This window comes from Mustela lutreola, chromosome 2 (genome assembly GCF_030435805.1).
Source record: "Mustela lutreola isolate mMusLut2 chromosome 2, mMusLut2.pri, whole genome shotgun sequence".
NCBI classification, from domain to species: domain Eukaryota; kingdom Metazoa; phylum Chordata; class Mammalia; order Carnivora; family Mustelidae; genus Mustela; species Mustela lutreola.
Window position 1 is genome coordinate 114,735,738 of NC_081291.1, and position 15,192 is coordinate 114,750,929.

Consider the following 15,192-nt stretch of genomic DNA (forward strand, 5'->3'; position numbering starts at 1 on the left):
GCTCTTGGCTCCCAGCCCAGCTACCATGGAAACAGGTACCAGGGTGACAAAGGATAGTGCTGGGTCCTGTTTCCACCTAGTCCTGCTGATGAGTATTTTCAGACCACAAACACTGAACTGCTCTGCATCAATCTAGGCTCTTTCTGTGTGCTCACTCAGGCAGAATTCAAGTTTCCCTTTCTACGACCAGGACCATGTCTACCAGCCTGACCACTTGTGAGTGGAAGAAGGTCTTCTATGAGAAGATGGAGGTGGCCAAGCCAGCTGATAGCTGGGAGCTCATCATAGATCCCAACCTCAAGCCCAACGAGCTGGCCCCAGGCTGGAAGCAGTACCTGGAACAGCATGCCTCAGGCAGGTGAGCAGCCCAGGTGGGAGGGGTCTACAGGCAGCCTTGGGGGCATCTTCCAAGGGGAGGCAGAGAGATCCATGGAGCCTGGTCCTAAGGTCAGCTCTAGTTAGAGGACAGAGAAGGAACTTCCAAGGGGGTCAAAGAGGCCTAGGTTCTAATCCCAGCTGTACCACTGACTTCCTGGGTGACCTTGGCAAGTTGTTTTCTGTCTCTGGGTCTTGGTTTTCTACTAAACAAAGAGCTAAAATGTCCTTACAATCTCTGACATTTTAGATGTTTTCACATTTTCATAATCTCTTAAAGAATAATGGGGACTGAGGGGAAGAGGCCATGAGGTCCACTGGGAAAACCTTTAGCTTAGGGTTGTGGCCTGTGCTCTGCTCCTAGGTCTATTTAGTCAACTTAGTCTAATTTGACCTAAGTACAAAAACATTTATTGTCTACCTGCTATGTTCTAGAAACTGCCTTTATGGCTAACTAATTCTATGAACTGGCAAAAATTCCCTTTCCCTTCCCCCCAATTTTCACATTCACAAAACCAGAAAGTTGGCCTTAGGTGACCAGTTAAAACCATTCCAGCTCTATTGTCTATGGGCCTGTGACAAAAAGACTTAGCTTGGGACACAATTTCCCTTAGGTCCTTAAAGTCCAGTGTCCTATACCTCATATGAATCTCATGCTTTCCATAGTGCAAGGAGTCCTTGAGGCTAAGGGGACATATCCATCTGAAGCCCACATGCCTCTCCTTCTTCTAGACTGTGATTTGGGATCAGAACCACAGAATTCCCTGCCCAAGCTGCTTCAAACTCACCTTCAGGGCCTATGCAGGCCTCTTCCCCAAGTCCACTGATTCAGGGAAAGATGGTTCCCCGGGCCCTCAGGGAGGCCAACAGGTGGTTATATTTTGGGGATGTGGATACGCAGAACTTAAACACAAAGAGTGGGTTATTCATGCATGTTTTATGGTGAGGCATGCTGATGGGGGTGGCACTAGGGGGCAGGCTGTGGGTGGGGAGCTTCTGTTTGTACTCTTGTTCTAAGACCTATCAATGTTAGAATGAACTTGTCTTTGGGACAAAAGACAGAGAGGCAGAGGTTGGTTGGTTTATTTCAATTCACATCAATTCTGGAAACATTATTGTGCACCTGTTATACACTGGGTCCTGGCTTTGTCTCTGGCTGGCTGTGTGTACATGGATAGCTCTCTTTCTCTCTGCTTCTGTTTCATCCCAATAAAATGAGGTTGACTAGATGATCTTTAAGGTCCCTTGCACTAGATCTGCTGTTTAGAAATTGAAGGTCTGAGATCTAGCTTGAGGGAGAGGAAACAACTCTGCATTGGTTTGATTAAAAAGCTGTAAAAGAAGGAGACAGAACACACGAAGCTCCTGAGTTGGCTGTTGCAAAGGGCTGGGAACTTGGGCCCAGGAGCCCAGGGGCCTGGGGGATTAGGGGCTGAGCTCCACAGGCTTGTGGCTGCTCCTTGCCTCAAGTCTCCGCTAGTCCTGTTCCTGGCTGGTGACCTGTGGCTCCCAGCTGGCCTCAGGCAGGCCTTCAGAACTGCAGCTCTTATGTTACTCTACACACAAGCTCACTCTCTTTGTAAGTCTCCTTGTAAGCTTAATCCTGGTGTCCCACAGCTCTGGCCCAATATGAGTGGGGACCAATCAGGCTGTTTCACTGGCCAGTGGGCTATACTGGCCTTGGGCTATACTGAAAGTGTTCTGTGCTTATGTTGTCCATGGGATCCAGGCCTCAGGGTCAGGTTTGGCTTCATCTCTACTCCACAGCCTGGACTGTGTGGTGGTTGGCATTACATAGGTACTAAGTGGTGTCTGTTGCACTGAATTGAGATCCTCATCAGAAGTCCTTTGGGCCATTATACAGGGGACCCAGAGAGAGTCGTCAGTGAGGGCAGACCCAGTAGACGCTCTACTGTAAAGCAGTTCTAACAGGTTCTGGAAGAGGTTCCTCGCAGGAAGGAAGGGACTGTCCTGGAGGCAACGAGTGTTCCATCACTGAAGGTGAGCAAGGGACACTTGAGGGAGTGGGGCTTGGTTATGAGTCCCAGACCACTTCCTCCCACCAAGCTTAAAGCTGGGACTCAAGGGGGCCCACTTTGTCTCAAGTGTGGCCTGTGTGTATGTAACTGTGCACCTGTGCATGTGTGTGGAAGAGGCTGAAGACTAGCATCCATTTTCCAGTCTCTGTGGCAAGGCTAGTGTGGGGTCTAGGGATGATTTGTCAATGGGTAAGAGGGTGTTCTTTGTTAAGGTACAGGGAGCAAACTTTCTAGTCCTCCCCCTGTTGGTCCATCACCCATCCATGGTCCATCACCCTTCCACCAGTCCGTCTGGTGGATTCTTTGGTGGATTCTTGGAGGTTATTCTCTGAATTATCCTTGGTGGCCCATGCTCAAGTCGTTCAAGCATCTCCTTTCCTCCCCAGAGCAGGCAGGATGCATGAGTGAGACAGGTAGAGACAGGGGGTCTGAGTGAAAGGAGCTTATTGGACACCATCATCCTGCAATTCACAGATGAAAAATAAGGCTCAGATTTGAGGGTTGAGCCCTATGCAGGTACAGGTGCATGTCCTGAGTTCATCAGGCTCAAGGGTTGCTGAGGCCACAGGAAGGTGTGCAGGGTGCAGGCTGGAGAGACTGCTAGAAGCCAGATGGCTCCAGTACCAGGCTCCTGAGGATACTGCTCGAGTCCCAGGTGAGTTCACTGAGAGGAGGCAGAGCGTGTGGAGCGCTAAGGAACCCAAGGGACAGCCAACAAACAGCCTTTACCTCTAGGCACAGGCACGCAGGACTCATTCTTTCTGGGCTCCTCCAGGGCAGGCTGTCGCTGGGAGGGAGGCGGACCCTCTCCATCCTTCCCTCCCCTCCCCGCAGGTTCCACTGCTCCTGGTGCTGGCACACCTGGCAGTCAACCCACGTCGTCATCCTCTTCCACATGTACCTGGACCGCGCCCAGCGGGCGGGCTCGGTGCGCATGCGCGTCTTCAAGCAGCTGTGCCACCAGTGCGGAACCGCGCGGCTGGACGAGTCGAGCATGCTGGAGGAGAACATCGAGGGCCTGGTGGACAACCTCATCACCAGCCTGCGCGAGCAGTGCTACGATGAAGATGGCGGCCAGTATCGCATCCACGTGGCCAGCCGCCCCGACGGGGGTCCGCACCGCAGCGAGTTCTGCGAGGCCTGCCAGGAGGGCATCGTGCACTGGAAGCCCAGCGAGAAGCTGCTGGAGGAGGAGGCGACCACCTACACCTTCTCAGAGGCCTCCAAGCCAAGCACCCAGGAGGGTTCGGGCTTTAACTTCTTCTCCCTTCGCTGGTGCCTCATCGGGGCCTCCCTTTGCCTGCTCATTGTCTACCTGCAATTCTCCTTCCGCGGCTCTTCCTTCTTTTAGTGGAGCCGCGCATGTAGGCTGGGAGTGGGGGAAACCGTTCTGGTTGTGATTCTTCTGCAGAGTCAACATATGCTTTGGACAGCTCTCTCTTGGCCTCAGTTTATTCCTCTGCAAAATGGGAGGTTTGCTCTCGGGGATATATAATGGTCCTTCCATTAAAATTGACAGAGGGGGTTCTAAGTTGGATTTAGGCTTGGTGGTAGTAGTAAACCCACAGGGAGGTCTCTTCTCCCTCCACTTCCTCTGCCCCCATCTCTACCCCACCTGTCGCTCCATTTCCATCTCCCACACCCCATTGGGACCCTAGTAGGTCCTGTCGTGCCCTGGCCTCATCTCAGGTTCATGTTCAGCCTCTGACCTGCCACTGTTCCCCTTGGAGTAGCAGTGATCCCTCCCATACATCAATACTCAGTGCATCTTGATTTAGTTCCTCTTTTGGAGAGTCTGCTCCCACCATTCTGAAAGTTTCAGATTTCGGCTTTGGTGCTAGAGCTGCACTCTCCACTTTGGTAGTCACTAGTTTTATGAGACTATTTACATTTCAATTAATTAAAATGAAATAAAATTACAAATTCATTTCCTCAGTTGCACCAGCCACATATCAAGTGCTCTGAAGCCATGTGTGGTGAGTGGCTGCCATATTGGGCTATGTAGACATAGAACATCATCACAGAAATTTCTACAGGACAGCACTAGTCTAGAGATTGAAAATCTCACTTCAATATATGTGAATTCATAAAAATAAGAGGGGGGCACAGGTTTAAAGGATGTATCATGGAGCCTTCTAGGGACGGGGACAGGTAGGGATGAGGTGTGTTAGAGATACACAAATAAATTTGTAATCTCTGTGTTTCTGGCTCTCAGTGGATTGGGATTTGTGGGTCCCAGTCTTGTCTAAACTTATCTCCTGGGAAGGAGGACCCTGTTGAAATCCACTACAAGATGATGGCACTCAATCTCTCTTGCTTTCACTGTGTGTGGGGGGGGTGTATGGGGGGGTGTCTTGGAGAATATATTTCTGTGTTTTAAAGGAATGTGTGAGCTACAGCTAATTACCACTAATTACACAATGCAGGGAAATACTCCTCTGCCATCTTGAATAAAAGTACCATTCAGCCAATTCTATGGCTATCCTGTTCCTGGGAAGTGTCATATTAAGCAGATCTAGAATCTTTCAGGTACAGTGGACCTATGTGTCTCCATCCAGAGAAAGTGATGACCAAGGGGAAGCATGAGTAGTGGAGGCAGACAGTACCTGTCTGCTAGCACCTTCTCCTTTTCCCAGTCCATGAGACTGCCCCATTAGGGGGAATGTATTTGCTATGCCCATTTTCTTAGGCATAGCTGTGACTTGGGCAATTTGACTCATGGTTCGGTGTGAGATGACCTTGTGTTTATTATTGTCTGGAATAGGAAACAGAAACTCTCTTATTCACACTCCTCATTCTTTCCTGACATTCACACCTTTCCATAGCCCACCCTTAGAGCATCTATCCCAAGTGGTTTCTAAGAACTGATGATGAGGTTCAAGGCTGGTGTGTCCAGCTAGCTACATTTGGAGAGGGGGGTTGATTTGGACACTGTGTCCCACCTGGCCACTTGATATCAGGCTGGCTTTATTCTCCAGCTTTAGCCGGGGGGCTCTGACGTCTTGTCTGAATTCCCCTCTGGACTTGTAGGCGCAGAAAGGTAGGCCGTCTGGAAGAAGCTACCTCTCTTTGGTGGGTACACTAGAGGTACAGGAGACCAGAGCATTTGTGAACTGGGGGCACGAGACATTGTGTTCACTTCTGTTAGCTACAGAGAATGCTGAACTGGGCCTGGGAAGAGTGTATGCCCCGTGGGGTGCTGCTCAACTGCAGACACAGGGTGGCTTCTGGGGGTCAGCCACACTTCTGCCTGTCTCACCTGCTCTAGATGTTGCATCTTATACCTCCTTCTGGAAAATTCTGTGACGGCAGTTGTGCCTCATCCTCCCCTTTCTGTTTCCTCTCTGTTGTGATGTTCCCTCTCTCTCCCCTCCCTTACACACCGGGGTTCCCCTGGGGGCTCTCTGTTGGTCTTCCTGGGTACCATGTACATGCTCACGTGGTAGGTTCTCATGCCTGGGAACTCCCAGTCTTTGTAGCTCTAGGAGCACTGCCACCGAGCTCCAGGCCCACAGACCAAGTGGCCTGATCCCTGGGAGCTCCCTCAGCATGACGAAGACTGATCTCTTCACTTTGCCATCCAAACTTGTTCCTTCCACTTGTTAGAAATCTAGGAGTTATCTCCTAATCCTCCTTGGCTGCCTTCCTTACCCGTCCCTGCACAAATGGATCAATGAACATGACCTGTTGATTGTTCTTCCCAAGTTCCTCTGGCTTGGTCTCCGTTCTTTCTTCCCACTTCTGGCTGCCCAGACTCATCCTTTGGTGTTCCTTGACTCTGCAGCCTCCTTAATAGTCATCAAACTTCTAACGTCCCCTCAGACAGTCTGCCCTGCCCTCTATCACTCTTTAGTGATTTCTATCAATCAGATATAGTTAGCTCACTGCTTAAACTCTTCCAGAGATCTTTCCTGCTAATGGACAAAACTTAGTCTCATTAGCTAGGCATGCCTCGTTTTCTAGGTAATAATAATAATACAAGAACATTCATTGAGAAGGAGCTCAATAAGCAGTTGTTATTATAATTTACTGTGTGTGAGGTGCCATGCTAAGTACTTTGTGTACATCATCTGTTCTGAAAACAACCATTTGAGGCAGACACTATTATCATCTTTAGTATGGCTGAGGCTCAGACGCTGGTTCATGTGAACCCAGTGAGTAGGTCCCAGAGGTAAGGTTGAAATCCAGGGTCTCTCTGATTTAGAACTTCAGTTCTCGGTCACGATGTTATCCTGCCAGTCCCAACAAGCCAGTGCTCCTCAAACTGAGATGTCCACTCTCCAGGAACCCTGTCCCCATCTGCCTTTCAGGAGCCTTTTCTTCAGGGTCAGCTGGAGCCTTAGCTCCTGTGTGAAGACTTCATTCGCATCTCACCCCCGTGGGACGGCCTCTGCTACTGTGCTTGTCATGTTGTGTTGTCACTGCTGTCTGCACATGTGTCTGCTAACCACAGTCACTTGTTTTTCACTTACCTCTCCTCAGTACCTGGCACACAGTAACTGCTTAATCAGAAGGTTGATGGACTAATTTCTTGTCTTGGATGCAGTAAAATCTCCCACACCTTCCCTCCCACCAAGAACCATCCTGTGTATGTTTTGTGGACTGTGGTACCCCCAAATTGGGAGGGAAGTACATACTAACTTTTGCCAGCTATTATGTATAATCTCAAACCCTTACTAGCAACTCTTGAGATAGACACTGTAATTATCCTCACTTACAGAGGGGAAAATGAGTCTGAGCAAGATGTTTAGTTTTGCAAGGCTTGGAGCTGGTTAGTGGAGGAGCCCAGATGGCCAACAAATGAAGAACGAGATAAGCCTGTATGGCTTAAAACATGACAGGTACTGAGACCCCCAGCACCTTGCCCAGAGGGCAGAGCCACCCTCTAACATCTGGATGCCATCTGGACTTCAGACCAATAACTGAAGACAGAAAGGGAGGCTGGATTTCTAGAAACGTGGTAACAGAGAAGTCTGAAAAATGTCTACTGGAATAGATGACAGGAAGTTTAGGAGACCTCTCGCAGACATTCAGTGTAAGATTAGCCCAATGATCATGTGCCTCTGATGCTGTTATGGGGAATGAATATTTGTACCCCACTTCTCATGTGGCCTTTGTGACCTGGAAAGAGATGTTTCTTCTTATTATTAGTTTTTGGTGTCTGTGTATATCCTACAACTACATCTGTGTATATCCTACAAGTACTAGGAGTTATAGGAAGGCAATGCTCTGTAACCCCCATGTACATCTTTGTGGTGATTTTATACCATTGAATAAGCACAGATAGCATGCATTGGTTGCTGGTTGGCAGTCTGCAGACTCCCTGATGAAGAGTACAGTAAAGCATGCAAAAGTATGTGATGCCAAGACTCAAGATCTGGGTACTAGTCCAAGGATACAGTGGAATGGATCAGTATAAACTCATTAAAAAACCCAGAAAAAATGGTATTGAGGTATATTCTATGGTTATAGAGTTATATTTTCTTCCATAAGTCAATATACATCTACTCTATTTGATTGCTTGCTTGTCCTAAGTTCCACGATCACAAAGGTAATCAGACAGTTTCTGACTTGGAGGACCCATAATGTGCGCTAATCAATGCTATGCTAGGAGAGAAGACAACCTAATCATGTTTCAGGGGCTCGGGGCTTGGATTGGTTTCTTAGAAGAGGAGTCATGCAGTGGGTATGTCTTGAAGGATGTATGGAAGTGGTTGGGAGGTCAAGACTAGGGAGCCCCAGGGAGGGAGCCAGGAATAACCCATTTCATATCCAGGAAGCAGTAAGCAACCAAGTACCAAGAAGAAGTCAGGAGGATAGAGCACAAGAGGAATCTGGGAACAAGGCTAGCAAAAAGGCTAACTAGTATCTGACTTTCCTACCATGTGGAAAACAAGGTAGCCTGGAATTGGGTAAAAATGGTTTTCTTGGCTCAAGTAAGGAGTGAGGGAAGAATATTTTGATTTATGGTAAACATTTTATTGTTAGTTTTAGAACTTGTCTTAATTTTTTTTAAGATTTTATTTATTTATTTGAGAAGGCAAAAGAGAGAGAGAGAGAGGGAGAGAGAGAGAGGGAACATGAGCAGGGGGAGAGGTTGAGGAAGGGAGGGAACCAGACTCCCCATTGAGCAGGGAGCCGGATGCAGGACTTGATGATCCCAGCACTCTGGGATCATGACTTAAGCCAAAGGTAGATGCTTAACAGACTGAGCCACACAGGTGCCCCTAGAACTTGTCTTTAAAAGAAAATGAAAAGATAATACTGAACAGTAATCTTACCCTGGTGCCTCCTAGAAGCATTAGAATGGCTGCAGGTGCTGTACCTGACACCACCTGTGAATGAGAGGAAGCATTTAATCTCCCCTCACTGCAATCTCCATCCACACTTCTCTCTCTCCCCAGCAGCTGAGAAGACTCTCAGCCTCCGCTTTAGGGATAGACATGAAGGATGTCTTCAAGTGCTCTGCGGGCAATGAGAATCTGGGCTGCAGATCACAAAGCTATTAACTTCAGTGACATAACAGAAAACGTTGTTTATTCAATACTGAAATAAGGTCAATTAACTATTTTAATAATCAATGAAAGTAGGCAATTTGTTTCTGGTCCCAATTGTTCACATATGTTAAATTCAACTGAGGACAGTTATGGTACAAATGATTTTTCCTTTTTTACTCCTTTTTATAACTATAATTCAAACAAATTACTTCCTTAAATATTTGACTATACATATGTCCATATCCATTATAGATACATTGAACAAGAATAAATGTTTCTAACAGAAGAAAATGTTTCTAACAGAATAAAATATGCAAAACTTTTGATGTGTGTGTGTGTTTATACATCAGTAAGTGCTTATATAAAAGGTGAGAAAGAGAAAAGCAGCCTCTGGCATCTGGGAGCTGCCCTAACCTTCACAGCTGGTTGTGGTGTTCACCTGTTGAACACAAACACTTCATAAAACACCAACCTCAACCGGATCTTTCTGGGGTGATGCTGAGTCAAGGCAAGCATAAGACCACTCTGTAACTGTATCTGAATAAAAACAGAAGCATGCACATTGTTCAAACTGCAAAAGATGACCAAACAACCCCCCATCGTGGCCAATATGAATGGCCACTATTTCTTTACCAGTCATATCTCCTGGCCTTGTAGATAAGAGTAATTAAGATATCCCATCATAGAATTATCCCCACTTTCTTATAATATCCATTCCAGAGTGCTGCCCATTTGCACAAACCTTCCCCCACCTGTCACATGCCCCAGTGCTACAGTGTGTCTTTTCTAATGCCCTCTTATTGAGATGCTTCAAGTTTGCTAAATGCATCCTTGATCTTTGCAATCAATCAAAAAACCCAACTTTGTCTGGTAACACGTGTGTTTCTTGTGGTCTTTGGAAATTGACAAGGAGGTTATATATCACTTCTTCTAGTATCCATGGGGTGTTTGGATGTCTCCGTGAACTCAAAAACAAAAATACGTAGAAAGAGTTTTTTCTGACTCTGAGATATTTAACTCAGAAAACCGAACAATTAATCAAGTAAAATAAAATTTAAGGACTTAGATGTTTTAAAAGGGTGTTTCTAAATCTTAGGATAAAAATGAAATATATGTATTTGTCTTTATTTAGAAGTTAAGGAGTGCAACTTCATGTAAAAATTATTACTATTTCATGCTTTGTAATCCTTTAGCAACCTATTTTATAGTATGGGTAGACTTTTAAAAATTTTATTTCCCATAAAAAGTTAGACAACAGGGGCACCTGAGTGGTTTAGTAGATTAGGTATCTGACTCCTGATTTTGGCTCAGATCACAGTCTCAGGGTTGTGAAATCGAGTCCCACAATCGGCTCCATGTTGGGTGTCGAGCCTGCTTAAGATTCTCTCTCTCCATCCCTCTCTGCCCTCCATCCTGCTCAGGCCCTCTCTCTCTCTCTCTCCCCCTCTAAAAAGAAAAAAAAAATTAACAACAAATGTCTATTCTAGTACTGATCATATTCACATTTTCGGAAAATGTATTTTTACCCATATTCTTAAATCTATTTCAAGAATGTTACATAAGCTATTAATTCTTTTGGTAGAATAGGGACAAATTTCACATACCCTCTTCCCTGCCAACTTGGATTTCCAGTTTTGTTAGAATGAGCTAATATTTTATTACTAAATTAAGAAAATCCTTTATGGCTTATATGGTTTCTTTCAAGAACTGTATTAGACACATGCAGTATGTTTCATAATGTTAATTTAGAAATTGACTTTTAAATTTAAAATTTTATTTCTCTTCACCATCTTTATGCAAGCCCACCCAACTTTTGAGGTCTTTATTTTGATTTATTTTCTTCCTTTCATTTGAAGCACTTTTATGAGAAGTATTTTCAGAGAGGGGCTGTGGTTGGTTTGGCTGTCCAAGATTTCTGTTGCTTTTATTTCCCCAGAATAGCTTGGCTAAGATTATATTCTGTGATCACAATACTTTGTTTATTTATTTATTTTGTCTCAAAACTTGGTGGCATCATTTCAATGTCTTCTGGAGCTTATTGAGACAGAGAAAAATTTTGTTATCAACCTAATTTTTCCTTTCTTTTACATTGCCTGATATAACGTAAAATGTATGTGTGTGTGTGTACAATAGCCTCACAAATCTTGTAGAGAATACAGTGCAGAGAGTTTCTGAGGTTTTGCTTGTTTTGTTTTATTTCTTGTAGTAACGTCATCCACGGAGGAGAGGGAGACATTTATTCTGATTTTTTAGATTGTCTTTATGTGTTTGAACTATAATTTTTCATATAATTAATGACTTTTCTCCCCCGATGCTTAGAGCAGGGAGATGGAGGGAGTGTTCTGTTAAAGACTATGTCGTGTCTCTTCAAATTATTTGGTCTCTGACAAAAGGAGAAGAAAAATGCCTTATTTCCTAGAAGTTTGGTTTACTGGAAGAGAGGTCATGTTATCAAGGGGTTGATAGGGAAGGAGTCTCCCTTAGATGTAGCTACCCTGCATGGCCATAGGAGTATGGCAAAACTGTCCTTTTCTGTATTTTGTGGAAAATCAATTTGTTGTTGTAGAATTGCTTCTCTCGCTGACTGCCAGGAATACCTTATTAGAAGTTGACTTTAATAGTGGTATTCCCTTGCTTCACTTTTCTGCAAATTTAATCCAAAATTAGAGCAGTGACTAGATGCTTCCTGTGTAGCGACCTGGTGTAGTTCCAGAAGTGGGGTGGAGACTTGCCCCCTGTGACTGTCCTTCCACTGTCCTTGCCACTCCAAGCCTGGAAAGATGAATAGGTACTCTTCTGCTAGGAGAGGTGATCTTTTCCTCTTAGTGCTGAGGTGAACTTTTTTTTGCATATGGAGATCCACAGATTGGTCCGCATTCAGTGGCATTGGGCTTACCATGGTATCATACATATATCTCTCAGCATTTGGGGAATGTAACATTTGTGGTTCCCAGTGAATACAGATATCTCTCTCTTTCTACTTTACATTTGATTATGCCATAGGGAATTTAGAAAGTTTAGAAGTTTCGGAGGATAGGTACATTGGCTGACATGTACCACCTTGAACCTGAAGGTATAACTTCTAATTTGGATTTTAAAATTCTACTCCTGTAAACTTACTTGAATTTTCACTAGATCAAGATAGTAAATAAATAACCTTATAGATTTAGATACATATTAGGTGACATTAAGTAACCATTTTTTAAAAAAAATTAGTACATTGTATTCATGCATCTCTGGTCCTTCAAAGAGTTCTTTTCTTAGGTGTGACTGACCACTAGTTCTCTCCTAAAATCCTTTGTCCCATTTTCCACAGTAGTAGGCTCTTAGCTGGGCATACAACCTCGTAGAATAAAGCCTACTTATCTCAGACCCTTTGCAGGTAAGTTATGTCTTTGTGACTAAATTCTGGCCAATAGGACGTAAGTTACACAGAATGAAAAGCATTGGGGAAACTTCCTTAAAAGACAGTGTTTAGGTAACAGATGGCTGTTTAATAGAAAATTAGTGGCATAAAACAATAGTAATAGTTGTTATCTTTCATGGCTGCTGAGGGCAGAAAGAACTCAACTGAGGGCTTCCGACTGGCTGTCTCTCATGCAGCTGCACTCAGTTGCTGGAGCTGAAGCATGGAGGGCTGGCTGGGTAACTTTTTTCATGGAGTCCAGAGTCTCCTTCATGTGGGCTATTGAGCCACCAGGCTGAAGGTGTCAAGAATGAGAATCCCAGTGAGGAAAGCAAAGTTTAAAATTTCTTTTGTGACTTAGCTTGGCAATCACATAGTATCAGCGTACCATATTCAATCAGAACAATCACAAAATTTTCCCAGTTTCAGAGAGAGAGTAAATAACTCACCTTTCAATAAGAGTGTGTCAAAGGCACACCAAAAGCAAAACATATGGATTGGGATCTGTTGTTATTCCCACAGATGATGACTATGATGACCATGTGTCTTTTGTTCTCCTCACCTTTAATTTTTTTTGGGGGGGGGGAGTTAAGCCAGCTGCCTCAACACAGATCTGCTATCTGTGGTCAAAAGGCCAAAACCACACATGACAGAGAGACAGATAGAAGTTACCTAGTACCTAATACCACCAAATACCTTATCAGCCATGGATCATCAACCTGAAATTTTATGCATGAGAGAAATAAACATCCTAGCTCTTAAAGCCACCCATGACTATTTTGAATTTTGGGTCACTAGGAACTGAACCAGACCACCAGGAACACATCAGGGCCCTAGTTCATTAGTCTGCACATTGGAGCCTCAGTCACATAGCATCAAGTGCTGCCTCCCAAACTCACCATGCATCCCTGGCATTCTTGATGTCCAAGGTTGCAATTCTCTGGTCCTCATTCTTCACCAACAACTAGTTTACTCCCCTCCTTCAAGTCCAACAACAACAAAAAATGCCCATCTTTTAGGAAGCTGTCTCAGATGCCTAGAGACAGAATTAAGGATGTCATCCAGCACATTCTCACACCCTGTTTTGTGAGCCTACACTTAACAAATCCACACTATCTTAAATGGCAGCTATTAGCATATCTTGGAATCTCCTGCTGCCTTATAAATTTCTTGATAATGAGGAGCATTTTACATTTATCTTTATTGTCTTCCTGCTTGGCAGTTTTCTAGAGCACCCACCTCAGGATCCCTCATGCTCAATAAGGCTCAATAATTTTGTTCTATGAATCTCTATTCACTTTCTCCCTGATGATAGGAGAGAATTTTGTATTCATAATTTTGTACTTTTTTTTAGAGAGGGCACTGTCTCTGGATTCATTTTTTCCTTGGAAAATATGAAATGGGAAATGTTCTATGAGGAGCAAGTAGACATTGAAAGAAGGAAATGTGCACACAGGTCCTGCAGACACTTGGACCAGGATGAGCAGTTTAAGAGAGACAGTGTATGGCCAGTTTAGGGACTGGTGAGCCCATGTATTTTCTAGAGGGTGAAACATTGGTGCAAACCAAACTTTAAGAAGTTAAAACCAGGGGCGCCTGGGTGGCTCAGTGGGTTGAAGCCTCTGCCTTTGGCTCAGGTCATGATCCCAGGGTCCTGGGATTGAGCCCCGCATTGGGCTCTTTGCTCAGCAGGGAGCCTGCTTCCTCCCCTCTCTCTCTGCCTGCCTCTTTGCCTACTTGTAATCTCTGTCTGTCAAATAAAATAAATAAAATCTTAAAAAAAAAAAAAAGAAGTTGAAACCACATTTCTGACAGTCTCAAAAACCTGAATAAGGATCATGGACCTTTTTTCTTTTCTTTTTAGGAAGCCGTGAGGTTTTTTTTTTTTTTTTTTTTTTTGGAGCTTTGAAAGGAGACAGTGATATCATCAGATACGTATTTATAAGTTGAATCAGGCCAAGTGTATAGAATATATTTGAAGGAACTGGGTTGGGAGTTGGAGAAGAGACCCAACAACGAGAGGCCAGTTAGGAAGTTTTTAAAAATAGTTCACAAGAGACATAATATGGTCCTGAATTAGAGTGGTGGCCTACTATGACAGCAATGGAGAGAAACAAAAACGAAATGCAGACCTTTAGAATTCACAAGATGTGATTACTTAAATGTGCCATTAAAAAGGAGAGGGAAAGAAATATGATATGAGAAGAAGTAAATTTAGGCATTATTGGGGGGGTAAATGTGATAGTCAAAGACATTAGGGTCAACATTCATTCTATATTTGACCAGCATTTTGTGAATATTTCATACATTCCAGGCAATCAGCCATAGTCTCTGCTGTTGAGGAAAACCCTTTTGCCAGGAGCCCAACATGCATACAAAATGTTGTTAGAGAGTAAAGTAATTACTACAATGAAACATAACAAAACAACACACAAATAGTCATCTTATTTCAGAATTGTTTAGATGCATAGGTCTCCTGCTTTGGGTTATGGGTTCTAGAAGAACAAAGCCATATATGGTTTGCATCAGTCCTCTGGAGTTGCCAGAATTAGATCTATACAGAAATGCCCAACCTCTTTTAAAGAAGGAAATGGGACTCTGGAAGGATCTGGAAGACGTAGGTTTAGGTGGGCATGGAATCTGAGGACTGAACAGGACTAGAAGGTTGTTGCTGGTTGCAGGAATCTTTTCTTACCTCTTTCACCTCTCCTTGGATCAAAGAACCAAGCTTTCCTGCTACACCAGTCCTCTTAGAAACCCTGTTCCCTTTAACCCCTGCTATCACATGTTGATGAGCCAAATGGTTTATTTTTTTCTCAGGGCATTTCATTGGTTCATCAGTTTATAATAAAGATTTATGACTAAGAAGTGCAGA

The 15,192-nt window shown here is 44.3% G+C and overlaps 1 protein-coding gene across 1 annotated transcript; it reads left to right on the forward strand.

The window, feature by feature from the left end:
• Window positions 1–88: 88 nt before the first annotated feature.
• Window positions 89–3,765, forward strand: RTP2 (receptor transporter protein 2). The gene is made up of 2 exons (XM_059165218.1): window positions 89–358; window positions 3,249–3,765. Exons 1-2 carry the CDS (start codon window positions 195–197, stop codon window positions 3,763–3,765), a joined length of 681 nt encoding a protein of 226 aa, XP_059021201.1. The 5' UTR covers window positions 89–194.
• The last annotated feature ends 11,427 nt before the right edge of the window (window positions 3,766–15,192 follow it).

Coding starts and splice junctions, on each gene's coding strand:
- RTP2 (XM_059165218.1), top strand. CDS start 195: ATGTCTACCAGCCTGACCACTTGTGAGTGGAAGAAGGTCTTCTATGAG. Junction 359..3,248: donor GAACAGCATGCCTCAGGCAG/GTGAGCAGCCCA, acceptor CCCTCCCCGCAG/GTTCCACTGCTCCTGGTGCT.